General features: G+C 43.7%; 1 protein-coding gene across 14 annotated transcripts in view; it reads right to left on the reverse strand.

Annotated features, from left to right (window-relative positions):
* Positions 1-27,180, reverse strand: part of LOC105463895 (DENN domain containing 1A) — a 547,224-nt gene that overhangs the window by 194,004 nt on the left and 326,040 nt on the right. For all 14 annotated transcript variants that reach the window (XR_011612854.1, XM_071078302.1, XM_071078304.1 and 11 more), the window contains one exon: positions 7,569-7,670. Coding sequence is in view for 13 of the 14 variants with exons in the window: in XM_071078302.1 (XP_070934403.1) it covers positions 7,569-7,670 (102 nt within the window). In the remaining variant the exon portion in view is untranslated. The remainder of the gene's footprint in view (positions 1-7,568; positions 7,671-27,180) is intronic.

The raw sequence follows: 27,180 nt of genomic DNA on the forward strand, positions 1-27,180 counted from the left end.
GTTTGGTTAAGGTAGTGTCTGCCAGTTTCTCCACTAAAGTTACTCCTTTTCTCTTTACACACACAGTTTTTTTAGGAATAAATACATTCTAGCCCACACCCAAGTAGGGTCAAGGGGCGATTAAGCTCCTTCTCCTGGATAGGACAGTATTTACAAGTATTATTTGGTATACTTCTATAAGGATGATCTGTTTCTTTGCCCCCAGCTCTCTTTGGATTAGCGTTTGGCTGGCATATCTTTCCTATCCTTTTACTTTTAATCTATTTGACTCTTCATATTTAAAGTAGAATTCTTATAGAAAGCATACAACTGGGTCTTGCTTTTCTATATGATAACCTCTGTAAATTGGAGTGTCTACACAATGTATAGACACTATCATCTTGCTAACTTTTCTATTTGTTCCATCTGTTGTCATGTTTACTCTTTCCCCACAAAATGTTTTGGACCTTCAATATTGGCTTATTAGCTATATATATCTGTTTTATTTTTTCCTCCCTTAGTGGCCCGTGTAATGTTTACAATATAAATCTTTAACTTAATACAGTCTACCTTCAAATAACATTATTTTTTTATGCCAGTTTTTGTATAGAGGTAACATAACAACCTTTAAACAGAACACTTCTATTCTCCACGCACTACTGGTATTATTACCAGCAGAATATCTCCACTGGTATTATTTTTACTTTTAGAAATTAAAAATGAGAAAATAAGTTTCTTACATGTACCCATATATTTACTATTTCTGGTTCTTTTCACTTCATTACAGTTCAAATTTCTCTATAATATCATTTCCCACCCCCCGAAGAACTTCTTTTAACATTTATTGTAGAGCAGGTCAGCTGACAATGATTTCTCCTATTTTTTATCTGTTCGAAAAAGTCTTAGTTTTGCCTTCTTTTTTTTTTTTTTTTTTTTGAGATGGATTCTCACTCTGTTTCCCAGGCTGGAGTACAGTGGCACAATCTCAGCTCACTGAAACCTCTGCCTCCTGGGTTCAAGCAATTCTCCCACCTCAGCCTCCTGAGTAGCTGGGATTACAGGTACCCACCATCATGCCCAGCTAATGTTTGTATTTTTGTAGATATGGGGTTTTACCACGTTGGCCAGGCTGGTCTTGAACTCCTGATCTCAGGTGATCCGCCTGCCTCAGTGCTTTCATTTTTGAAGGATATTTTCACTGGATATAGAATTCTGGGTTGATAAAAATTATCTTTCATTACTTTAAAAATGTCATTCCATTGTCTTCTGCCTTAAATGGTTTCTGGCAATAAGTCTACTACAATTACTTCTCATATCTTTTTCTCTCTGGCTAATTTAAGCTTTTCTTGGTTTTGAGCAATTAATCAAAATGTATCTTTGTGTGGTTTTGTTTGGGTCCATTGTGTTTCAAGTTTATTGAGCTTCTTGGAGCTCTGAGTATTATTTCATCAAAATTGAAAAAAAAATCCGCTATACTCTTTTAAAATATTTTTTCTAGTCTTTCCTCACCTTCCTTACCTTCTGGGACTCCAGTTGCAAGTATATTAGCCCTCTTGATATTATGCTATAGGGTCACTGAGTTTTGTTAACTTTTTCCAGTCTTTTTCCTTTCTTAGCTTTACACTGAGGAGTTTTTATTGATATATCTTCAAATTCACTGATGTTTTATTCAGTGGTATCTCATATCCTCTTAGTCCCATAAGTGATTTTTTTTTCATTCTACGTGTATTTGTTGCTTATAGATGTTCCCTTTCATTTTAAAATATCTTCCATTTCTCCCTTCATTTAATCAGGTCTTCCTTTAAATTCATGAACATATTTATAGGCTTCATAAAATCTACTTTAAAGTCTTTATCTGCTAGTTCTATCTTATCTGTCACTTCTGAGTCTGTTTCTATTGACTAATTTTCCTCTCGTTACGGGTGACATTTTCCTCATTCTCAACGTGTCTTGCACTTTTTAAATAAGATGTTAGATACTGTGAATGTTATGTTATCGAATATTGGATTTTGTTGCCTTCTTTTAAAGAGTTTATTTTGAAGTTTATTTTGACACAAGGTTAGATTTATTGCACATCAGATTGATCTTTTAAAGACTTAATAAAAAAGAAATAGGTTTGTTTAAAACTTTTTATCAAAGTTTAACATGCACACATAAAAATGCACACATTGGTGCTCAGCTTGACGAATTCATCCCCATGTAACTGGCACTCACATTAAAATCCAGCACATTTTAGGACCCCTAAAGCCCTCTCTTATGCCTCTCAAAGCTTAATTTTAAGCTCTTTCAGGGTAGGGCTAAAATGATCTTTACTCTATAGCTAATTTAGATGTACTATCAAGTCATGCCCTACTGGTGTCTCTTATCATTGTCCTGAACGATCAACAAGATCTCTGACTCTGGTTGGTCAGAACTTGCAGGATTCCTAGACTTGTGTGAGCTCTGAGAACTGTTCATCTTATAGTCTCCTGTCAGGAGTTTTACCCTACATGTGGACAGATTAGTCTTCAGCAGGTTTGTTAATTCAGGTTTCTGGAGCTCTTCGGCTGATTAGCTCCCTCCTATCTGATACTCTCACCTGTAAATTTAAACCATCTCCTCTTCAAACTGTTCTTTAACCTTTCAGCTCCCCACGACTGTTGTGCTTTGCTGGGGATTCCCCTTCTAGTACCAGTATCCACAAAATGCCTCAAGGCAGAAAGCCAGTGGGATAGTAGGCCTCACCTCACTGGCTTCCTTTCACTCAGGGATAACAATCTTGTCTTGTCTGCTGTCCAACATGTGAAAACAGCTGTTTTCATATTTGCCCAGAGTTTTAATTGTTAATTGTGGGAGGATTAATCCAGTTCCAATTATTCTATAATGGCTGGAGAGCAGTGGTGCAATCACAGCTCACTGCAAACTTGAATTCTTGGCCTCAAGCAATCCTTCTGCCTCAGACTCCCAAAATGCTGGGATTATAGGCATGAGCCACTATGTCTGGCCCAAAGCCCCTTTTAATAAAATTTCCAGCATAGATGCCATGTTTTACAATATTTCATCTACCATAATAACCCAATCCATATGTGCCTTCTATCCTTCCATCTATCTATTCAGTGGCTGCTAGATCCTTGGAAAACAAAGATGAATAAAACTCAATTACTGCTCCCCCAAAAAACTCACAAGTAAAAGGGAAATGGGTAATAAATCAGTACACTTAAACAAGGTACACAGGGGCTGTGGGGACAGAGAAAGATATGGTCAAATCTATGTGAAGGTCAGAAAAGATTCTGTGTGTGTACGTGTGTGTGTGTGTGTGTGTGTGTGTGTGTGTGTGTGTGTGTGTGTGTGATTAAATACTTGAGAGCAGGTCTTGAAGAGTAAGAGATTAATAGATGAGGTAAGACATTGGGACAAAAGAAATGCTGTACACAAAGTATGAAGTTATGAAACAACATGTAAATTTGGGACAACCGTTAACAGTTCTAAAAACCTGCAGTACAGAGTTTAAAGCAGGGAGGGGAGAGAAACACAGCTATGGAAAAACAAAAACAGGGGGATATCATGAAGGAGGCCTGAATGCCATGCTGATCATAATTCACATCCGTAATTCATCATCATCAGCTACTGTCGATTGTGCTGATAGATGTTTTAAATATATTATATATATTACATTTAATTCTCAAACAACCTTATATGGAAATTAAGGCTTAGAGAGCTGAAGTAATTTTGCCCAAGATCACACGGACATGAAGTGAGGAAGTCAGGATGTGAAAACAGGTCTGTCTGATTTCAAAGCCAACAAAGGGAAGTTGCCTTGAATCTCTAGGTAACGGGAAGTTATAGGAGAATTTTTTTGTCCTTAAATGTTTTTTTGAAAAATTACATTCACTGATGGAATAGTTTTAGGTAGGTGGGAAATGGAGTTTATGTTTTTAGAAAGGTCACCCTGGGGCATGAGGAGAAAAGATTGGAGGGATGAGGCTGGAGTCAATGAACCAGTCTTGAGTCTGCTGCTAATAATGCAGGAGGAAAATAAAAGCTTAGATTAGGTGGTGTTTAGGAGGGATGAGGAAGAGGATGTGGATTTACCAAATGCTTAAGAAGCAGAATCTGTCAGAGTAAACACACAGCTTTGGCAAAACGGGAGACTTTAAGGTCAATGATGGATAGGCTGATACACTAAAATTACCAGGTCCTATGCTAAATGCAGGGGACACAAAGACAGGCAGGGCATGATTTCTCCTCTTGATAGCTCATGTAGCATCACAGAATCAAAGCTGTGAATTCCACTGAAATACAATAAATACCTTACAGACCACATCCCCCCCATTACAATCTTCAGAATCCTTAATGAGAGGCCCAAGCTGGAAACCACTGCTGCAGAACATTCTCAACCCTGTTACAAACCAGCTTGCATAGAGGAGGTCCCATTTGTGCAGGCTGAGACTGTCAGGACATGGAGGTTATTAACTGTCCTCCAACCTTGCCTGTAATTATCAGCAACAATTTTATTAAAAACAAATGCAGGTACCATTTCTTGAACACCGACAACATGCAAGCACTGTGCCAGGCATTTGATAATCATTACCATAACTGTTTGCCATAATAATCCTGAGAGCAGGCCTGGTACTCCTCTTTTAATGTGGAAAACTGAGGCTCAAAGAGGGAAAATAACTCACCCAAGTTACTTTCATTCCCCGAGGCTACCTTACTTGTCATTTAAAAGGCATCTTGGAATTTGCCATCTTCAGAAAGACTCCATTATCCTCCCCCAAATTTTGTTACTCTGTCTCCTGGGCCCTTCTGTGCCCGATTCCTATTTCCCTGTGGTCCCTATTATGCTACACTGTAATGGATATGTAATTGACATATCTGTTTCCCTTACTGACATACAGTCTTTGAAGATCTGCTTTCTCTTTGCTGCTCAGTGCCAGCACAGGGTCAGAGCAGTGCAGGTGGGACCAGTCAGTCCACTCCATGGTTTCTGAGCTGCCAGTCACTCATCTCATGCTGCCACAGGGCCCTTGGCCATTTCCTGCACCTGACAGACCTCAGGTTCACTTCCCACATTCACTAGGCAATTGCCAGGTCCATGCCTAAGATATCCATGGCTTCAAGAGGTGCTCGTCCACTGAAGGGAAACAGGGATGGGAGCCTCACATTCCTTGGACCAAAAGAACTCAAATTATAGCTAGTAGGCCCTAGGGTACCAACCATGTACTCTGTCCTGACATGATTCTCACACCTTATAGGTCCTCCTGCCTGTCTCACACTTTAATTTTTCCTAAGTTCTGTCGTCTCTTGCTGCCTCAGAGGGAGGCGGGATACACAGAGTAGAGGCAGCACAGACTGGGGGTCCAATCTCAGCCGTGCCCCTAATCACCTACAGGATTTAAGGCAAGGCACATGCTCTCTGAGGTTCTCTCCTCTCTGTAGAAGGGAGAGATCACCTGTTCCACAGGGCTACAATACTGTCATTCAGGATGAATGACATCCCAAATGCAGAAGACACCTAGTAGGGCAAAGGGGCCACATGGGCTCTGTAGACCCACAGGGTTGAGTTCACACCTTGGCTCCACCTCTCTCTAGCTCTACGGGTCAAGCAGGAGTAAGGAAAAGACCATCCTCAGAGTGGCATGAAGAGTCAATGAGAGGTCAATGATGGGAGCTCAGTGCAATAAGCCAGTGAATGGCAGCCACTGCTGAATTATAAGTGGAGCACTGCTGTAGGGTACAAATGACTCCCCCAAAATCTCACAGTGGGTTAGGTGTAGAGAAGTTTGAAATACTGTTATGGCTGGGCACAGTGGCTCATGCTTGTAATCCCAGCAGTTTGGGAGGCTGAGATGGGCAGATTGCTTGAGCTCAGGAGTATGAGACCAGCCTGGGAAACACAGCAAGACTCTGTCTCTACAAAAAGTAGCTGGGCATGATGGCATGTGCCTATAGTCCCAGCTACTTGGGAGAATGAGGTAGGAGGATTGATTGAGCCCACGAGGCAGAGGCTGCAGTGAGCTAAGATAGCGCACCGCACTCCAGCCTGGGTGACAGAGCCAGATGCTGTTTCAAAAAAAAAAGGAAAGAAATTATCCTGCAAGACATTCATCAACAAACAGCAATCCTTTCAGACAGCTACCCACAGGGTGCCACTGGGGCTCCTGGCAGTGATGGTGCATCAATGCCCACCAGGTAAAACACTCCCCCGACCAGGACACATATGAGCACCACATGGCCAGGAACAACAACCCTTTTCACTCTAGAAGTCAGGATAATTCTACAGATCTTCTTGCAGGCAGAGCTACGAAGGTCAAAGCAGAAATGATAAAACCATGCTTGCTGGTGAGGCCCAATCCTCACCGGCATGGACAAGGGGAGAATGGGTCTACCTCACACAGCTGCCTACAGGGCTGCTCCAAGTAGCAACAGGAGACGGGTATATAGGCAGATGTTAGTGTGGCAAATGTGGCAGCCAATTACTTCTTGCTCAATAGAACCCACATTCTGTGTAGACCTGAGGCAACAAAGTGTGACGCAGAGGGTGCACAGCTACACTGAGAGCACTGGCACCTGATACTCTACTATGCAGGGAAAAGGCTATTTGATGATGGTCTAGGAAAAAAATGTAGGTTTGAAGTACCCCAAATTGTTCACACTGAAAACCCCGCCAGCTGCCTTCTGTGGTGTTACTCGGAGGGAGCTGTCCTGATCTCTAGAGGTGGCAATGTGCTGGGGAGAGGTGGCGAGACCGTCAGAGGAGAGGTCTAGACACTAAGGTCGCTTCACAGTCTTTCTTATAAAAGTTCAAGAGCAAAATAGACTCAAAAAGTAAACCACCTTATAACTTTCTTTCTTTTTTTTTTTGAGATGGAGTCTTGCTCTGTCACCGAGACTGGAGGGCAGTGGAGCGATCTCAGCTCACTGCAACCTCCACCTCCCAGGTTCAAGCAATTCTCCTGCCTCAGCCTCCTGAGTAGTTGGGACTACAGGCACGTGCCACCACGCCCAGCTAATTTTTTGTATTTTTAGTAGAGACGGGGTTTCACCATGTTAGCCAGGATGGTCTCGCTCTCCTGAACTCATGATCCACCACATCGGCCTCCCAAAGTGCTGGGATTACAGGCGTGGGCCCTAACTTTCTATCTTTTTTTTTCGAGATGGAGTCAGTCTCACTCTGTCACCCAGGCTGGAGTGCAGTGGCACAATCTCAGCTCAATGCAAGCTCCACCTCCCGGGTTCAAGTGATTCTCCTGCCTCAGCCTCCCGAGTAGCTGGGATTATAGGCATGCGCCACCATGCCTGGCTAATTTTTGTATTTTTAGTAGAGACGGGGTTTCACCATGTTGACCAGGCTGGTCTTGAACTCCTGACCTCAAGTGATCCACCCGCCTCGGCCTCCCAAAGTGCTGGGATTACAGGTGTGAGCCCCCGCGCCTGGTCACCTTCTAACTTTCTACACTGAGACAAAGGTTTCAATGGAGAAACAAACTGCAGTTCTCAGGTCACAGGAAAACCTTGGCTATTTCCTCTCCTTCCCCATGTCCCAAAGTCACGTTCATTTCTTTGCAGGAGCTCACAGAAGTTAGATCCTCGCGAGCTCAGATACCTACCACATCGTTTGGGAGGCTCTGGAGGTCATCGAAGGGGGTTTCCAGGGTGTTGGTGTCCACATTCAGGATCACGACATCATCCAGGGCCATGTTTCTGACTTTCTGCAAGGAGAAAAAAATCCAGAAGAGAAGGTCATTGAGGTGCCATCAAGACACACTTCCCCTGCCTTCTCTGGGGAAGAGGCACAGAGAAGAAAAGTGACATTTGCCAAAGTCTTACTCTGCAGCAGGCCCAATGGTAGGAGGTTCACATTTGTTAGCTCACTGAACTCTCATAAAATCTCTGTGAGCTTGCATGATTATCCCCAAGTACCAGGAGTGAAAAGGGTTCACAGAGGCTCAGTAACATGCCCCAGGTCACACAGCCAGAAAGTAAGAGGGATCATTACATCCCATCATCATTTTTCCCCTATACATTTAACAGACGCTGAGGTCAAAAGCTCTGGCCCCAGGAATGCTGATATATGGCTATGTTCTCGTGATATCCCCATTCAATCCAGCCCCCTAATTTAACAAAGGCTACTTGCCCATCTCTCTTTTGGATCCTGTCATTCTTGGGTATGGAATATTGTGTGTGGCCTACTGTTAACACTTCCCTTAAATGCCAAGTAGGAAGGTCACACTTTCAATTTGGTTCAATTTTCCACAGATATCCAGCTAGTAATGGCTCAGAAGCTCTGGCCATAAGCCATTATTCTATTGGCACAGTAATAGAAAGGATGAGGGAAACTCATGCCTACAAGGTTTTCATGATTGGTGACAGGAGAAGGGATGAACGGACAATATGGAGAAAAAAAGAATCCTCCCCGCAATCTGGCAGCAATTCCCCATAGCCTGTGTGAGTCCAAGACAGGGTGTAGCCTGAGTTTCAAATTTTTAATCACACTACTTATCCACTACTAAGAATCCATCTTTGTGTTTCTCCTGCCTACCCGCCACTCCTGGTCCCATTCAATCCTCCCTCCCCATTACATATCAAGCACATTCCTTTTGAGTCAGAGGCTTTAGAACTATTGTCTTTATTTTATTTTGCATAGAAAGATCCTATCATTTGCTGTCTAAACTGGGATACATTTGGATGTGAAAGACCTCATCTTACACCAGGGCAACAGGCACACGATGGGACCTGTGGTCACTGCATATAAAGGATCAATTCCATTACTGGTCAACCTCTGAGCATGCTGCACATGGCTGTGCAGGTAGGCACTCCTCAGATGCCAACCACCTAAGCTAGGGCTGAAATCTGCCAACCCACGTGCCTGCTGAGTGGCACCAGTCGGGGAAAGGGGGCAGATGCCTTTTCCTAATTCACCCCAGAACACGGTGTAGGCTGGCAATGGAGGCAGACATCCAATGGCTGCTCAAGCTCCAGTTTCCAATGCCCTGGAAATGGACAAGTAGCATATACTAGAAGCTTCCTAGCTCTTGCTCTGTGCTTCACTCACCTTATTTCATTTAATTCTTACCAACCCCTGTAAAGTGGATGTTATTGCCCTCAATGTTCGAAATTTGAGGAAGATGAAGTTCAGCGCGCTGAGGTAAGAGGCAGAAGAAACCACAGGCCCGGCTGCCTCCCCAGGCCATGCTCTCTGCACTGCACCATCCACCTCCTCATCGTCAGACACCCACAGGGAGACTGACCTCCACATAGCCCTTGTCACTCTGAGCCCCAGCACCTCTCTGCCTCCCCTGTTGGGGTGTGGGCTCCTTCAGGGGCTCATCTGTGGCTCACCACTGCAAAATAATCAGCCCCTGACAACATGACTGACACCTGGTAAGTGCACATTAATATGGTTGACATTCACTCTCTTAAATCCCAGCCTCTAGGGCAGAACATGGTACCTAAGTAAACATTTCAAGATTCTTCCCAGCAGGAGGGTGGAGCCACGCTGGTCACAAGCCTCGTAGGGTTGAAAAAACACTCCCAGGCAGCAGAATCCTGGAACCTTTTCACTTAACACCATCAGAGCCTCCAACTCCTGCTATCCACTAACTTCTCCAGGCCTCTGGGGCTCATCCACAAACCTATCCATCAATTTCTAAGTGCTTACTATGGGCTGAGAACCACAGAGGAGGGACACAATTGCTGATGCAGGAGTTTATTCTTTCCTCCAAACCCCAACACCCATTATTACCTGCTGCCTTATTTATAGGGTAAAAAGATATCAGCGAATGGAGAACTTTGATCATATTGGGTTGGTACAAAAGTAATTGCAGTTTTTACCAAAGTAACGGCAGAGCGTAATTACTTTTGCACCAACCTAATGATACGAAAAACAAGTTCGTATTTTACAGCGCTTTTGTTATTTGAAGCATAATCTCCATTTTACACAGAAGAACGCTGAGATTCACAGGGGATTGTCCAGGACTCCCTAGCTGCCTCACTCTGCAACCCAACAGGCCAAATGCCCAGCAGTGTGCTAGCAGGAAGGTACCAAAATAGCATGAACAGCCCTCCTTTTCACTGATGTCACACCTCAGGCTCACAGAGCACTGCCACACAGATGCTTTCATTCCATCCATGGGGCTGGAGGTGAGATATCATTATCCCCATTTCATAGATGAGTAACTGAGGCTCCAAGAAGTAGCTTGCCCAAGGTGATGTGTCTACTAATTGGCTTTGTCTGTAAAATTAAAATGCTAACTGTGGCCACCCTACTTCTCTCACTTCCCCCAGGGCTGCTGTGATGAGAGCAAACACACCCATAATGCTGGCCACACAGTAGGATGTAATAAATAGTGGCTATTATTACTACTTTTATAATACACACAATAGCCACAGTCAGTCTGGAAGGCTGTAGTGGCAATGGCCTGAGGGCAAAAATCCTTGGGGCCCCTTCTTGCTTGGTCTCTCACTTCAAAGGCTGCCCACAGTCACAGGAAACAGAATCAGAGAAGGACTCATAACATCCTGAAGGACGCGCCCGCCTCCAGGACAGAGCAGAGGGCTGTGCACCCCAGAATCAACTACTTTGCCTCCTCTGACCTTCCAAACAGCCCCAAACAGAAGGCAGCAGGAGATGATGGCCATTGGAGAGAAGCCTCCAGGGCTGAAAGGCCCCGTGAATGGGATGTTGATTCTGGACCAGAATCAGGCCTTGTTTCTGCGTTGCCACTGGGCCCCAGCAGCACAGACCAGCCCTTGTAGGCTCTCCACCGCTGGGCTGGAATAGGCTTTTGATTTCTTCCCACTCCTGGCTGGAGGACTTGCCGGTTAAGCTGTGTGGAGTGTTTACTTTTTCAACAATGGCAGTAGGCTGAAGAATAGGAAAAAACCTGGCCCCTTTTTCTAACTTAGCAGGCCAGGGTCCCCTTAGTAACCAAAATGCCCCAAGCACCAGGCTCCAGGCAGGAGCTGGGGCGGCAGAGTTTCCTCTTGAAGGACAATGCTGCCCTCCTGGTGGCAAGGCCTCTTCTAAAAGGGCTGGCGTGGACTCAAGGGCCTTCCTGAAGCTCACTGTTCCCAACGAAAGAATTGGAGCCCAGCTCGCCGGACAGTGCCCAGTCCCCCAAAGGATCAAGGCAACCAGGGGAATGAAGAAAGGCAAGAAACACTCAAACTGGGGGTGGGGACGGGAAGCGCGGATGAGGAAGGAAGCCAAACCATCGCCAGGTGCCAGAGCCTCTCATCTTAACCACGCCGTCAGTCAGGGACACTAGCATCTCCACATGGGAACCAAGTGGGGGTGCAGAGAGGTCAAACAAGCTGCCCAAAGTCAGAGCTAGGGGGAACGCAGTCGGACCCCAAAGCTGACTTTCTTCTGAAGATAGCCCTAATCCGATCACTCAGACATCAGAATGAGTATCTATCTGTTCAGGACACAGTTATATTAACACGCTCAGAGTCTGCTTTGTCTTACATAAAATACTACTTTCCTTTTTATCATAAAAGATAGGATGGGTGCGGTGGCTCACGCCTGTAATCTCAGCACTTTGGGAGGCCGAGACGGGCAGATCATGAAGTCGGGAGATCGAGACCATCCTGGCTAACACGGTGAAACCCCATCTCTACTAAAAATACAAAAAAATTAGTCGGGCGTATTGGCGGGCACCTGTAGTCCCAGCTACTCAGGAGGCTGAGGCAGGAGAATGGCATGAAACGGGAGGCGGAGCTTGCAGTGAGCCAAGATCGCTCCACTGCACTCCATCCTGGGTGACCAAGTGAGGCTCCATCTCAAAAAAAAAAAAAAAAAAATTATAGATGCCTACTATTAAAAAAATGGGAAAGGCCGGGTATGGTGTCTCATGCTTGTAATCTCAGCACTTTGGGAGGCTGAGGCAGGTGGATCACCTGAGGTCTGGAGTTCAAGACCAGCCTGGCCAACATGGCAAAACCCTGTCTCTACTAAAAATACAAAAAATTACCCAGGTGTGGTGGTGGGTGCATGTAATCCCAGTTACTTGGGAGGCTGAGGCAGGAGAATAGCTTGGACCTGGGAGGCGGAGGTTGCGGTGAGCTGAGATGGTGCCACTGCACTCCAGCCTGGGTGACAAGAGTGAAACTCTCTGTCTAAAAAAAAAAAAAAAGGGGGGAAAGACAGAAAAGTTTAAAGAAGAAAATTACAGTTACCCCAGTCCCTCCATTGGAGACAATGTTTTGGTCCATTTCCTTCCATATTCTCCCTTTCCTATGTGTTAAAGCAAAGTTGAAATAATTCTTTTTTTTTTTTTTTTTTAAAGATGGAGTCTCACTCTGTTGCCAGGCTGGAGTGTAGTGGCATGATCTTGGCTCACTGCAACCTCTGCCTCCTGGGTTCAAGCTATTCTCATGCCTCTGCCTCCCGAGTAGCTGGGATTACAGGCATGCGCCACCACACCCAGCTAATTTTTGTATTTTTACTAGAGACGGGGTTTCACCATGTTGGCCAAAATGGTCTCGATCTCCTGACCTCGTGATCCACCCATCTCGGCCTCCCAAAGTGCTGGGATGGCAGGTGTGAGCCACTGTGTTTGGCCAGTTGAAATAATTCTTAACACTTCTGATTTTCTCCCTGATTCTGATATAAGCAGTGATCCACTTCATTAAGAACTTTGTGTAGATCATTACTAATTGTGACAGTGTATCCTACTACATGGAAACAAACTCAACTAAGCCCCTTTTGTGGGATGTTATTTCCACTTTTGAAGAAATTACTGTATATAATATTGTCATGAAATCTGTAGGCATAAAGCTTTGTGCTTTAGGATGCATTCCTAGAAGTGGAATTTAGTTTCCACTTCTTAAAAAGTGTCCCTCTCAAATTCGACTTTGAGAGAGATATCTTTACTTCCAATTATTTTAAAGTCATTTTATCCACAGCTTGTGTTTCCTACTATAAGTGAAGAAAAATCAGCAAAGACACGAGCAGATGTCAAAATAGTCCTCCAAAAACCCTACCCAATTAAAACACTTACTAGTACCGCGGCACACCGAGACAGCTCTCCGGTAGCTTGTCCCACCAACACATTCCCTCTCTTTTTAGTTACAGCATATGCCAAAGCTCCTGCCAGCTGCAAACCCTTCCCCCCACCAGACTCTATAGGCTTTTTCTCAGAATGAAAAAAAAAAAAAAAAAAACAAAAAAAAACTGACATGCACACTGGCTTTCCAAATGGCATTTCTTACATAGAGAAACGCACACAAAAAAATGGCACTTTCCCATATATATTGTTAATGAAGAATGTCTTCTTCTTTCTGCTTTGTCACAGACAGTCTGAACTTGACCCCTGCCTTTCAGGCCAGGAAAGGAAAAACCCGCAGTATGGGGGGTGGTCAGGGGCAGCTGAGAGGACACCAGCTCTAGTATTTCACCTCTGGCTTGTCCCTGACCAGGGGGCTTACTGTAGGCAACTGACTTGGCTGTATAAATCCTCCAGGTTTTCACCTGTAGAATGGAGATCATACCACCACCTATCTCACGGAGTCGTGTGAGGCTTTGATAGGCTAATGTATGTAAAAGATTCAGCATAATTCCCAGAATGGCCCTAACAGGTGCTCATCAGTTCTCTTGCTTGCCTGTCCCCTCTCCTCCAATGGTTCCTAGACCTCAGCCATGCCTGGCTGGAGAGACTGAGGCAGCGGCAAGCCTCCCATGACCTGTGTGTGCTCCCCTACGGTTTATCTGCAAAATTAGAATAACGTGTTGATGGTGAGTTACTTAGGTAGGTATCTGATTCCTTCCCTAGTCTACGGGCTTCTGGGGGTTGAGAATCAGATTTCTCTACTCTCAACTCCTACCCCAATATTTGCCCAAGAGCAGACAATTCATGAATGAATGAATGAATGAATGAATGAATGAATGAATGAATGAGAGGCGAGGCAGCAGAGCCTAGAGGTGAAGAACATAGATCCAAAGCCAGTCTGGGTTCCAATTAATCTCTACCATCCACCAGCTGTGCCAACTTGGGCATGTCACTTAATCTTTCTGTGCCTCAGTTGCCTCCTTGATAAACAGGGGATAACAGTACCTACCTCACAGACTTGTGAGGATTCAATGGGTTAATATTTTAAAGTACTTGGAGTAGTGCCTGGCACATGGGAAGTGCAAGATAAGTGTTTGTTAAATAAAAACACTTTTTTTGTGTTTGTTAAATAAAAACAAATGATCTTTGAGGGTGATGAAAATATTCTATATCTTTATTGTGGTGGTTTCATGATCGTATAAAACTGTCAAAATGCGTTGAACCATATACTTTAAATGGATGGGTTGTGATAAATATACCCCAATGAAGGTATTCATTGAACCATATACTTTAAATGGATGAGTTGTGATAAATTATACCTTAATGAAGTTGATAAACACATTAGCACTCTCTCCAGAACACAGAATAAAACCACAGCCAACCATACAAGGTAAGAGTGTGTGAACAATGGTGAATGAATGCCATGCTACAAGGCGACTCTCCCCAGGGCCACCCCTCAGTGTACATTCTGATCTGTGGCTGTGTTTGGCTCCCTGTCCCTTTCCTTTTTCGTCTAGTCCAGGATTTTTAACTTTTTCAAGTCATGCCCTCTTAGGATAAACATAAAAAACCGATGTCCCTAGAGATTCTGATAGACTTCCCTATACAAAGGAGGGGGTCTGTTTAATAAACACTCTCTCTTTGGTTTCTTTCCTGTAGCCAAGATGGTGTTGAGCCTTACTTTCTAGAGTTGGTTGTATGAAAACAATGGGATTTCCTCCCTAAAATATAAAATAATATCAGCTACACTAATTAAAACCACACCAGCTGCCCACACAGATTGGGGTGGGGAGTGCCCTACCTGTCCAGGGAGGGAATTGGGCAGCTAGTGAGAAAAAGGTAGTACTTAGAAGCAAGCCACAAGATGAAGGGCAATGCTGTGCACTGGCAATGTCACCCAGGTGATCCGAAGAATGGCCAGGAGCATGCAGCACTCAGCCGGCTTGGGAGTGCAGGGTTGGACATTGAGGAGCAGGGGCTCAGTTCTGCCTCTGCTCCTCCAACAGCTGTGCAGCAAAACTGGACACCCTTTCTAGGATGGAGGTTGTGTGGTTCAGGGAGGTGACACACATAGAGTAAACAGGCCAGCACTGGGTGAATCTTTTCTGCTGTCCTTAGACCAGGACCATCGCCAGGGCAGAGCTGTGTCTTATTTGTCTCCAGTGCCCAGCACAGTGCCTGACACAAGGCAAGTGCTCATTAACTGGGGAATGAGAAATGACTGTGGCTAGATCCACTCTACTGGGAGGCCTGCCTGGCAGCAGATGTCAACGTAAGCCCGAATGGACAATGTCAGCTCAACAAAAGCAAATCAGAGTCTGCTCAAGGAAGTGCAATGGGAATAATAATAATGATGGCAATGATAACAATCATGTAAAATTAGCATGATTAATTAGTGTAGAATTAATTCACAGTGGACACAGAAAGCCAGATAGGAGTTAACACAGCGATCAAGACTGTGGGTCTGGAACAAGACAGCCAGATTCAAGTCTTGCTTCTGTACTGTGTAAACGTCAGCAAATTCTTCACTTCTGAGCCTCAGTTTTCTTATCAATAAAATGGGGATAATACTGCACAGCTGTGTTGCGAGGATTTAGTGAGATAAGAGGTATGAAAAATTTAACACAATGTCTGATTGCAATAAGTGATCAATAAATGTGGGGCTATTAAAGGCAAGTTTCTATCCTTGCAATTTGCAAGTTGTGTCAATAAAATGGATTAGAGTTCTAAGACTAAGGATTTAAACAGCTGATTTTCAGAACAAAGGAAAATGTGAGTAAGTCTCTACTATTATACTCTTGTGCTATTAAACATTAAACTGCCACCAAGCGATTGTTCTTTTCTTGGCTACGTCTCATATAAAAGTGCATTCTCTGGAGCCAGACTACCTGAGTCTGATTCCTAACTCTGCCAATGAAAACTGCGCTACCTTGGGCAAATTACTTAGACTTCCTGTGCCTCAGTTTCCCTAGCTGTATAATGAGATGAAAACAGCACTGACATCCAGGACAGTGGTCATCCTTGGGCTGGGGGGAAACTGACTAGAACAGGGTACAAGAGGAGTTTCTAGGGGACTGGTAATATTTTGTTTCAATATCTGGGTGGTGGTTACATGTATATGTCCACCTTGTAAAAACTCAACTAGCTGTACATTTAGTGGGTTTCTGTGTTGGTTTGGTTATTTTTTTATTTTTTATCTTTTTTGAGAGATGAGGTCTTGCTGTGTTGCCCAGGCTGGACTTGGACTCCTGGGCTCAAGTGATCCTCCTGCCTCAGCCTCCTGAGCAGCTGGCACTACAGGTGCATGCCACTGTGCCCCACTTTGCCTGGCTTTAACTGTACATTTAGGATGGGTGCATCTTTTCCTCACACTTCAAGAAAATGTTTACCAAAAAAAAAAAAAACCAAAAAACCAAAAAACCAAAAAAACAAACAAAAAAAACACAATGGACTTCACCAGATTGTTTTGGAATTAAATGAGTTAATATATGTGTAATACCTAGGATAGTGTCTGGTATATCAGAAGCACTATATATGAGTTATTATAATAAAAAATCAAGATAGCAATAATTCTACAATAAAAGTGACTCAATTGAGACTCTATTTTACTGTTAGAAAACGTGTTTGTGAAGGCTGACAGCTCCAGGACACACACTGCTTCTCAGTCTGCACTGACTCCCTCCAGGGAAGGGCAAAGCCACAACACTGTTGGGGTCCTTCTGAGATGCCTTTGCAGTCCTGAGGAGGAGAATGAGTCAGGTAGATTGGGCTTGGGATTTTATCTTCCTCAATTCCTAGTTACAGGACCCAGGATAAATGATTTAATCCTAGCTGAACCTCAATTTCTTTATCCATAAAATGGGTCTATCACCACTCGTTACATAGGGTTGTGAGAGGATTAAGTAAAAAGTTCCCTTCTGGGGTGACGCCCAAAGCCGGTAAGCATCATCTACTCTCTTATGGCCAAGACAGCGCCCAAGGCAGCACCTCTGAGACCAGTAATGGGACTCCAAGCAAAGGAGAAGGGTCTAGGCTGGCTTCCTGCAAAGACACTTTGCTCTGAGAGGGCACAGCATCCTCACATGTTTATTATGACGCCTACAACGTGCTTTGCATTTGTTTAAACTAAGTCTGGTATAAGTTGATCCTTCTCTGAGAGGGGCATACTTGATGTGATTCCTGACATTATACTGTATGTCCCCTGTAAGTATGACTTCTTGGGAGCTTTTCTGTTTTTTTTTTTTTTTTTTTTAAAGGGAGAGAATATGGCTAAAATTAAACCAAAAATTACATCTTAGTAGCTCATTAATCAAAACTTTATTCTAAATGACTGTCTCTGGGTTCCAAGCAGCTGCCTTGATATGGTGTGGCTCTGTGTTCCCACCCAGATCTCATGCCCTGTTGTAATTCCCAGTGTTGGAGGAGGGGCCTGGGGGGAGATGACTGGATCATAGGGGCTGATTTCCCCCTTGCTGTTCTTGTGATGGTGAGTGAGTTCTCGCAAGATCTGGTTGTTTGACAGCGTGTAGCATTCCCGTCTCTCTCTCTTCCTCCTCCTGGCTATGTGGGATGTGGCAGCTTCCCCATCGCCTTCCACCATGATTGTAAGTTTCCTGAGGCCTCCCAGGCCATGCTTCCTGTACAGCCTGCAGAACTCTGAGCCAATTAAACCTCTTTATAAATTGCCCAGTCTCAGTTAGTTCTTTATAGCCGTGTGAGAATGGACTAATACATGCCTTTCTTCTCCAACTGCACTCCTATGGCTACATATCAGTCCAAGCCACGGCCAATGTTACAGAGGCCTGTGTGTATCAGGAACTGTATGACATGCTCTGCATCCATCATCTTACTGACACACGTAACAACAAAATTACAGTCACTAGCTGCTGTGTTCCTCCCACAGCCCAACTCTTTACATGTATCATTTAATGTAATCCCCATGAAGTCCCTGTGGAGAGAGAGGGATACTGAGGGTCAGAGAGGTAAAATAACTGGTCCGAAGTCACACGGCTAAGAAACACTTCTAGGCATTCAGAAGAACACCAATACCTTTGTTCCACTCAAGGCATGGCATTATTTGCTCTGACACATTGTTTCAATCAACAAACATACTGAGCAACTAATATAACAGACCTTTGTTAGGCATACCAGATGAATCAAGCCCTGAAGTATTTTGATGCCTGGCTCAGACACCACTAAAATTCCCAGGGAGGGGAGAGTTTCCCACAGAATCACACCTATTTGATGGATGACGAAAGAAGGCTAAAGATTAAATAATTTGCCCGTGTTCTGACAACTGGATGCATCAGAGAAAGGATTTGAATCTGGGTTCCATGAGCCAGTGTTCTTTCCACTACACAGCATGCACAAAATGTGCCCAAATGCATGCGCATATATATGAGTACATAACAAAGAACAGCATGGGAAGCTGGTGGCCTCCTAGGAGGAAAGGAAAGAGAAATAAGAGGGAAAGTGGATAGGACAGGAAAGGAAAGGCAAACATTCAGGTATTCTAAACTCTTTATTCCCTCCTGAAATCTCAGATACACACAGAGGGAAGAGTGACATTTTCCTTCCCTTCCACAGGCCCCAAAGGTCATCGAGCTGCCAAGCAGTTGATGAACGTAGTGGCTTTTCTTTGGAGCCAAGAGTCACTGATTTGCTCCTTCCTGCTCCACGAAATTAAAAATCTAAGCCTGACAGTTCAGAGGAGCCCTGAAAACACCGCTGGAATTTCCCAGTGTGCTTTAAACAGAAACAGAAGCTTGGCAGAGGAGGGAAGTGGTGTAAGCACCTCCCAGGTCAGGCCAAATCCACCCCTCACAAGGTAATAGGCACTGACTCTCATTAACAAGTCCAGGGATTCTCAAGCCAGGTCAGCAAAGGGGCTTTTTCTCCAATGGCCCCTTTTCCTGGCCATCGATCCACTGGGTGTTCATTCACTCACTCATTTGGTGCGTCACGTATGGAGCTGTCATTCATGTCAACTACGCTAGGTCTTAGGGACACAGAGACGATTAAACCGTGATCTCTGAACTCAAGGGGCTCCCTGCCTCTCCTCGTGGATGGGCTGCGGGTGGATCTGAGAAAGGGCACAGTAGTATGCAGCAGAAGAGACTTCTCTCCAGTGGACCATCCCCCACTCACCCACCAGCCCCATTCTCTCCCCTCTGTGGTCCTGGGCCCAGGCTGGGGTCCTGGCCTTTTCACTTACAAGCTAGGCAGCTTCAGGCAAGGCACTCAGCCTTCTCTAGCACCAGTTTTCCTTGCTGTGAGCCGGGATCATGCTCTTTACCTTTAGGGTTGTTGAAAAGATTGGGGGAAGACACTGGGAACACGTCTTTCATACAGAGTCCACCATCGAGCAGATGCTCGGTCAGTGCCAGCTGGTCCACCTCTGGGAGCTGGGTTCTGCCAGTTCTCCTAGCAGGTCCACTCCAGAAATCCACCCCAACACAGAACCTCCATCCAGCCTGGCCTCTGCTCCGCCATCCAGAATGGAGGGGTGAGCCCACTCACACTCTGATCTGCTGGTGTTTTGTCTCAAACTGGAGCAGGCTTCCCACTGCTGCAGACTCAGTTTCCTCATGTGTAAAAAGAGGACAAGAAAGTGTCAACACCTTTCCCCACAGCTGCAAAGCACAAATATGCGATGAGATGGCAGAGCATTCCATAAGATGAGAAGCATGGCCCAGACATAGCTCGCCACGTTACCGCTACCAACCAGATCCTGCTCTTCTAGAAAACCCTCCTGACTATTCCTATCCCCGCCTCAAGTTGTCATCTCTAAACCCCATGCCAAGCAGAGTGGACAACAGATTCTTTGACCCACAGTTAAAACTTGTTTAGTGAAGTTTCCTGTGTGCTATCACCTCCCCCTTAAAATAACTGCTTTAATCTTACGCTATTCACACACACTGTGGTAATGCTTACCACTGGTACCTGTGAAGCACTGCTGAGTTTTTAAATACTGTATTTTATATTTACCTGTATTTTAGAATATATTATTTTAAAACATCCTCAAAGCAACCTCTTGAAATGAGCTTTATTATTCACATTTTACAGAAGAACAACCTGAAGCTCCAAGAGGTATAGTAACTTGCCCCAGATCCTAGAGTATCAGAGTTAAGATTTGAGCTTGGGACTGCCTGACCCCAAAGCCTGGTGCCTTTCTCCTCGCTGTGCAGCCTACTCCACCTTCCAGGCACAGAGCTGGTGCTGAGCAAATACTGAGGACAGTGGCCACCTCCACACGTCTCTTGTGACCTCCCTGCACAGACTTACCAAAGTGCTGAAACACAGTGGCAAGCAAGCCCTAAAAGTAGGGCCAGCATAATAGTTTTGTTTTGTACACACTAAACTGTTTCACGCAATGAAATAACTGTGTTTGAATCCTGCTCCTTCTAATTATTAGCTGTGTGACTTTGGACAAGTTACTTAACCTCTCTGTGCCTATATTTCATCATCTGTAAAATAGGGGCCCCACTACCAGAGCACAGATGCATTATGAAAATTAAATAATGAGCATAAAGTGTCTGGCAGTAGTTCAAAATAGCATCCATCCACATTGAAACAATAGAACTTGAATTTAAGAGTTTCACTGGGAGTGTAAGCGGATGTTGATTGCCTAGTCCCCAAATGGTTTGGGGTCACCCTGCCATAAAATAGGACCTCATTCCTCCCATACAACCACCACTTGCCATCATTCATTCATCACTAAGCACCGCGAAGCCCGACTCCCATCTCCACCTGCCTTTTATTTGAAATGTCAATTTTTAAAGAGTGGAGAGGTTGGAAACCCAATTTAACAAGCACGCTGAAACATTGTTTATTGCCCCCATAAACATGGCTTAGTGAGAATTACGGACTTAATCAGAGTGAACTTATCTTGCGGTGAAAAGGAACACTTTAAATTTCAGAAATGGCACCTTCACTGTGAAAATCTCTTAACTTTTCAAACAAACTACAGGGGGTCTTAAACATATGGGCAGTAAAGGGGCAGCCATTACTTTGATTTGTCCTACCCAAGAGCCAAGGAGCCCCTCACAGTCCTTAACAACTTTAAGATCTAGGAAAAATATTTGGAAAATCATATTCAGGAGACATGTCTCTAAAAGCACCCAAAAGGTCTGCGGAGTGAGAAGTGAGACCTGTATGGCTGCTCTTGGGACTGCTGAAAAGGATGGGCCCTGCGGTCATTAGAACAGGGGCTATTTAATAAGCAGCAGCAGTGAGAAAGTGCACCCCTCCTCCTAAGATTAAACATTTAGCAATAGGTAATATTTTGCTGACCTGCTTTTCAGAAGAGAGGTGCTACACAATCTAAAAGGCTGCTAAATTGTTTGTGTGGGTCTTCTTTACTTATAAACCCCCCACCCTCCTGCCGAGGATGAGGTCCTGTGAACCCCAACTTCCCAATCTGAGGCGTCATTAATGCTGCTCTGATCATTCCAGGGAAGGTTTTCATAAAGACGCCACCATCTTGCAGAGAACGTATCAGCCAGGCTGCCAGAGGCAGGAAAGGCAATAGATATAAAATTTTATTATTTCAATGCCCCAGTAGCAGCCAGGAGGACTTAATGAAATCGCTAAGATTTACAATCTGAAATAGTTATTGCACAGACAGATACGGTTAAGGGAGCTGAGCCCTCTGACCTTTCAACCCTTTGATCTTCACTCGGCAGGTGGCCTGGAGCCCCCTCCTGGGCATCTTCCCTCTCTTCCGACATGGCCAAACCTTGATGTGCAATAAGCCTGACCCTACACAGGTGACTCTCCCAGTGCTTATCACCAGCAGCTGCTGCTAATGGCACGACCAAAATCACTCTGAGGCAGGGAAGGGGAATACGCTGTGCAGTGTCCGAATGGTGCTGAAACAAGGCTCAATAACTCAGCCCCAAGTCCAGTTGTGCAGCAGTGCATAATGATGTCATTACCCAAAACTGTCCTTAGAAAATGGAACTCTGATCTCCCCTGATTTATACTTTGAGTTGGGGGAAAAAAATCACCTTTTAAAACTCAATCACAAATCTCAAAAAATAAAATAAAATAAAATAAAATCAACCCCAAAGTCCCAAATGCATCTCTCAGAACTTCCCCAAAACCATGTGCAGCAAATTTATACCAGCGAAAATCTAAACAATTTTTGGAAACCTAAAATTGACTGTTTTCAGTTCCATGAAATTTCATTTAAAAAACCCCATATGCCAAAATGTCCAAATTCTCTTATTTTTAAAAATTGGGATGACATCCAAAAATCATAGCTATCTTTTTCTTTCTTTCTTTTTTTTTCCCCCTTCTTCTAAAGCTAGGGATGGGTAGTGTGCATATGTACTTATCAAGCTTCATAATTTAACCCATTCGGCCAGTACAAAATATTTGCAGTTCAGTGCTGAAGAGGGAGGATATAAACGTATTACCACTGGATCTTTGGAAACAATTGACTCCTAGGCACCAAGGTTTAACAGACATTATATTTGGCTCAGGAAGTGTCCAGGAGTATAGGCATAGCTCCAGTCTGCACCTTTTAGCTTTTGTCAATATTTGGGTTTATGGAGGGAAGGATTTTAGGCAAGACACATAAACCACTCTCAGGGATGTTGATAACTTCCAACCACAAAACAAAACTTCAGTGCCACTGTTCATCATACTTCAGAAAAGCCCCCAGCCAATGCCTTTGTTTCTAAACAAACATAGAACGGTGGTCCCAAGCTCTACCTGCAAAGGCCTGAACATAGATCATAAATGTCTGAATCCAACAGCCAAAGAAAAAACCTACTTCTTTTGTAGCCTAAACGGCATATATCTTAAGTATCCAACTTTAAGTTCCTCTTGAAATCAGCTGAGAATCAAACAATATGTAAAGAGAGATCTATAGACTCCATTTTTAATCACACTTTTCTCTCTGGATGTTTAACTTTAGTAAACAGAGTAGTGTGTGGAGAAATTAGTTTAGCAGAAATTAGGCATGCTTACTACATCACAGTTTGACCACTTTGTACAAGTGATTGTTGAGCTCTCTTCCTGAGATGCCTATTAGAAATATTTTATTAATAATAATAGCTAGCAGTGGATGATGGTCTAGTAACATTCATGGCACTTCGGTCATATTATTTCTAGTTGTCATCACTTTATGGCAGGTGTCCTCATTTTGCTGAAGGGGATGTTAAGGCACACACCCACAGAAGCTCAGCAACTTGCCCAAATTACAGAGATAAATGGCGAAGTTGGGATTCAAACTCGGGTTCACTGACTGCTCAAAAAGCCCATGGGCCAGCGACGTTTTCCCCAACAAAAGAAAAACAAAAACAAACAGAACAACAACATGCATTAATTTGTGCAGAAAATGTCGGATTTCAGCTTGCTTACACGTTGCCCTGGCCCATTTAACGGCCTTCCAAATCAATTATTTTAGGTCATTAAGAGGAAGTTTAATTTGGTTGACAAACACCCCTACTGTGGTGACCTCACATATCAACAACAAATGCCTGATGGTCACAAACCCATACCATGAGTCGGTTGAGCATGGTGTTAAACAAAACCACATGCGCCCAGATTTCAAGTGGGATTTGTCTAGGCCAAGGGTACGGCTCTTCAATCATCACACTGCTGATCTCTGAGCTCCCACAACGGCCCCGCCCCTAATCACTTGCAAGGAGTTTATGAAGTCAACAGTCCCACGTGGCTGGGCTCAGTTAAAAAATAAGTTTAAGCTAATGTCAGTTTAGAAAAAGTCACTCTTTAGAAAAATAAAAACAGAGGAGGAAAAAGGAGGGCAGAGTCAATCTTAGGTAGATGTCTTTTAGTTTCTTTGTAAGGGAAGCATATCAATTCTACACCTATAAAATATTGATAATCACTTCCATTTATTTGGCACCCAACGTGTGTCAGGCACCAATCTGAGTGTTTTCATGTACCTTCTTATTTACTCTTCATTGAAAACGCCTATGAAATGGGGCAACTACCTATTTTACCAGTGAGGAGTCTGGGGCTCAAAGAGGCACCTTCACATACCCATCTGCAAAACAGAGGCACCTCTCTCAAAGTGGTGGCAATGAGAAATTACACGGCTAAAGCGGCATGTACATTAGTAGACCCTCATTCAATGGTCAAGATTATTATGTATAGTTGTTTCCAACAGGAATCTCTTAAGAGGATAGCAAAAGAGCAGTTTTGGGCAAAGTGGTCAAACTGTGTGACGTAGTAACCATACCCTTTTCCTCTGAGGAACAGATTTCTGATTTAAACAAAGGAGTCTGTTTAGGCCGGGTGTGGTGGCACACGCCTGTAGTCCCAGCTACTCGGGACGCTGAGGCAGGAGAACTGCTTGAACCCAGGAGGTGGGGGATGCAGTGAGCTGAGATGGCGCCACTGCACCCCAGCCTGGGCAACAAAGCAAGACTCCATCACAAAAATAAAAATGAATACATACATAAAAGTGCTTGTTTAAAGTGACCTAGTAGTGGTGAGACTAGAATGTGAACTCAGGTCTGTATGACTCCGGTGCCCAGGAACTCTCTGTTACACAGCCCCCCGCTCGCTGTCCACTGCTGCTTACCTCAGTCTGGCAGGAATTTGACTCATTCAAGCTTCTCTTGGCAACAATTTATAAACTTTAAGTTTTCTCCGAAGTCGGTTTTAACATTGCTAAATGCAAGCTATATATAACGACATAAATGATGATAGGAAAATACGAAAATGAAAGTATCAATGATGGTTTCGCCTCTTCTACTGGGATTCTCATCATTACTGAGTTTTTCTCATCTGTAACAGAGGACTATTCCATCTGACATGAGAATGTTTCCTCATGACAAGTTAGACTGAAAATGTACTGACTACGAGAGATACTTAACTCAGCCAGAAGTACTAGTTCCCTTTGAATACATAAATTACTACTAGAGCTTTTAAAATTGTTTTATATTAACTAATTCCACCATTAGGATAAGTGGCATTTGAGATTCATACTCATTTTAAAAGCAAATGCTTACTGTGAAGAGGAGACAGCTTCTAAGGGAAATCCATCTGTTCAATCCAGGGCCTTCCTCGAGGCCTAAGGTGAGCAGAGCCTGCTGCGTTTGCAGTAGGAACCTTCTGGATGGTACGAGACTCGTAAGTGATGACTGTACATGAGAACACAGAGCATGCTAAGGAAATTCCAGGGCCAAGCCACTGTTCAATTACCTTTTTCCTTATAAAATACAACAATCTTCATCCAGGGTTTCACTGATTTAAACTTTGCCTCTTATTTTTATACTAGTAACTAGGAAGATGAATGTTTGGCATAGTATTTTTAAAAAGCCCTTCACATTTGATCTAACTGAATAAACTACATCAGTTAATTCTCATAAGTCTTTGATATGGATAATATCAATTTAATTTTACAGATAAGAGAGTGGAGACTTGACGAGGCCAAGTAACCAGGTTCCAGTCAAAGTATACTCAGAGCTTGTCTCTGGAGGAATATGGGGCCACCAGCTGCAAGCCCTCCTTTCCCCTCCTCAACACAATCCCCAGTGCCCAGCACTGAGAAGGAAAAGCCCAGGACAGGTGGGGACTCTGCCCAGGACTGGGTGGCACAGGCATAATCCACATGACCTGATGGGAGGGTACACAGATCAGAAGCTCTGGGGGCTGATAAACCCCTTACAGCTGAAGGCCTGGGTACAAATTACAGTTGTCCCTCAATATCTGAGGGGGATTGGTTCCAGGGCCCTTGTGAATACCAACATCTGCAGATGCTCAAGTCTCTGATACCTAAGGGTATAATGTTTGCATATAACCAATGCACATACTTCTGTATGCTTTAAATGGTCTCTAGATTACTTATAATACCTAATACAATGTAAATGTTAAATAGTTGTGGTACTGTATATAACAACTATGATACAACAATTATACAAATATTATACAAAAATAGCCAATACTGTATTGGCTTTTTAATTTATATTCTTTCCTTTTTTTTTTTTTTTCCAAATATTTTTGATCTGTGGTTGGTTGAATCTGTGGACATGGAACCTGTGGATGCAGAGGCCCAACTGTATTTTACCTCTCAGAGCCTCAGCTTCCCCATCTGCAAGTGTGGATATCTCCTACTTTGCAGAGAATGTCTGAGGAATGCTCAAACATTAAAACAGGTCAAGTCCTCAGCACAGTGGTTGGCAAGTACTCAAAAGATGTTAAAGTCTCCTCCAACCCTTTCTCTTTCTTGCCATGAGCCTATGAATGAAACTATCAGGTGAAATTTTTCATGCAAATATCACTTTTTATTTCATTTTATTTTGAGACAGGGTCTTTGTCACCCAGGCTGGAGCGCAGTGGCACAATTATGGCTCACTGCAGCCTTGAACTCCTGGGCTTGGCTTGAGTGATCCTCCTGCCTTAGCCTTCTGAGTAGCTGGAACTACAGCTGCGTGTCACCACACCTGCCTTTTTTTTTTTTTTAATTTTATGTAGAGATGAGGTCTGTGTTGCCCAGGCTGTTTTTCAATAAAGCAAGAATATGATCACTTGGCACTAACAAATGTCACATGGAACATCTCTATTCTTGTGAGGACACATATACAAGTCACCATTTATACCTGGATGTAACTGTGGCTCAGAATTTTGCATCACTTGCAGCATTAACAAATGTGAACTACATCTTACTTCTGTCTACATGTGGAGTCCTACAAAGAAGCAAAATAGTACAATGGTAAACAAGAAACACTCTCCTTTACTCTGTTTAAAAATAAATATCAAAAAAAGAGAAAGGAACAAAGCATGAAAGACTTTCTATGCCAGGGGAAAAATGAAAAGAAAAAACTAGTTAAAATAGTGCCAACTCAATTGACAGAAATTCCAGTTCTTTGAAATGCAAAGGAAAAAAACCCCATTACTTTCCCCTTGCCTGTAAATAAATGAATCCTATTATTTTGTGTAAAAGCTCCATAGTTAAATTGGGAACTTCGTTGTAGACACAGACAAATGTGGCCTCTGGATCCCAGAGACCAAGATGAGCTTTGATTTGGCACCTGGATGCTGTCCTCCAACGGGCGGCTCAGTGCTGTTTTAAGCACTTGTATATTTACAAAACCAGGCTTCTAGGGACCCATGGCTAAGCCTTCCTAGATAAAAGATGGTGAAAGGAGCAGAATGCTAGGAGTTCCCCATGCACCCATCACTCGCCTCTTGA

Source organism: Macaca nemestrina, chromosome 14 (genome assembly GCF_043159975.1).
Source record: "Macaca nemestrina isolate mMacNem1 chromosome 14, mMacNem.hap1, whole genome shotgun sequence".
In the NCBI taxonomy this organism is placed as follows: domain Eukaryota; kingdom Metazoa; phylum Chordata; class Mammalia; order Primates; family Cercopithecidae; genus Macaca; species Macaca nemestrina.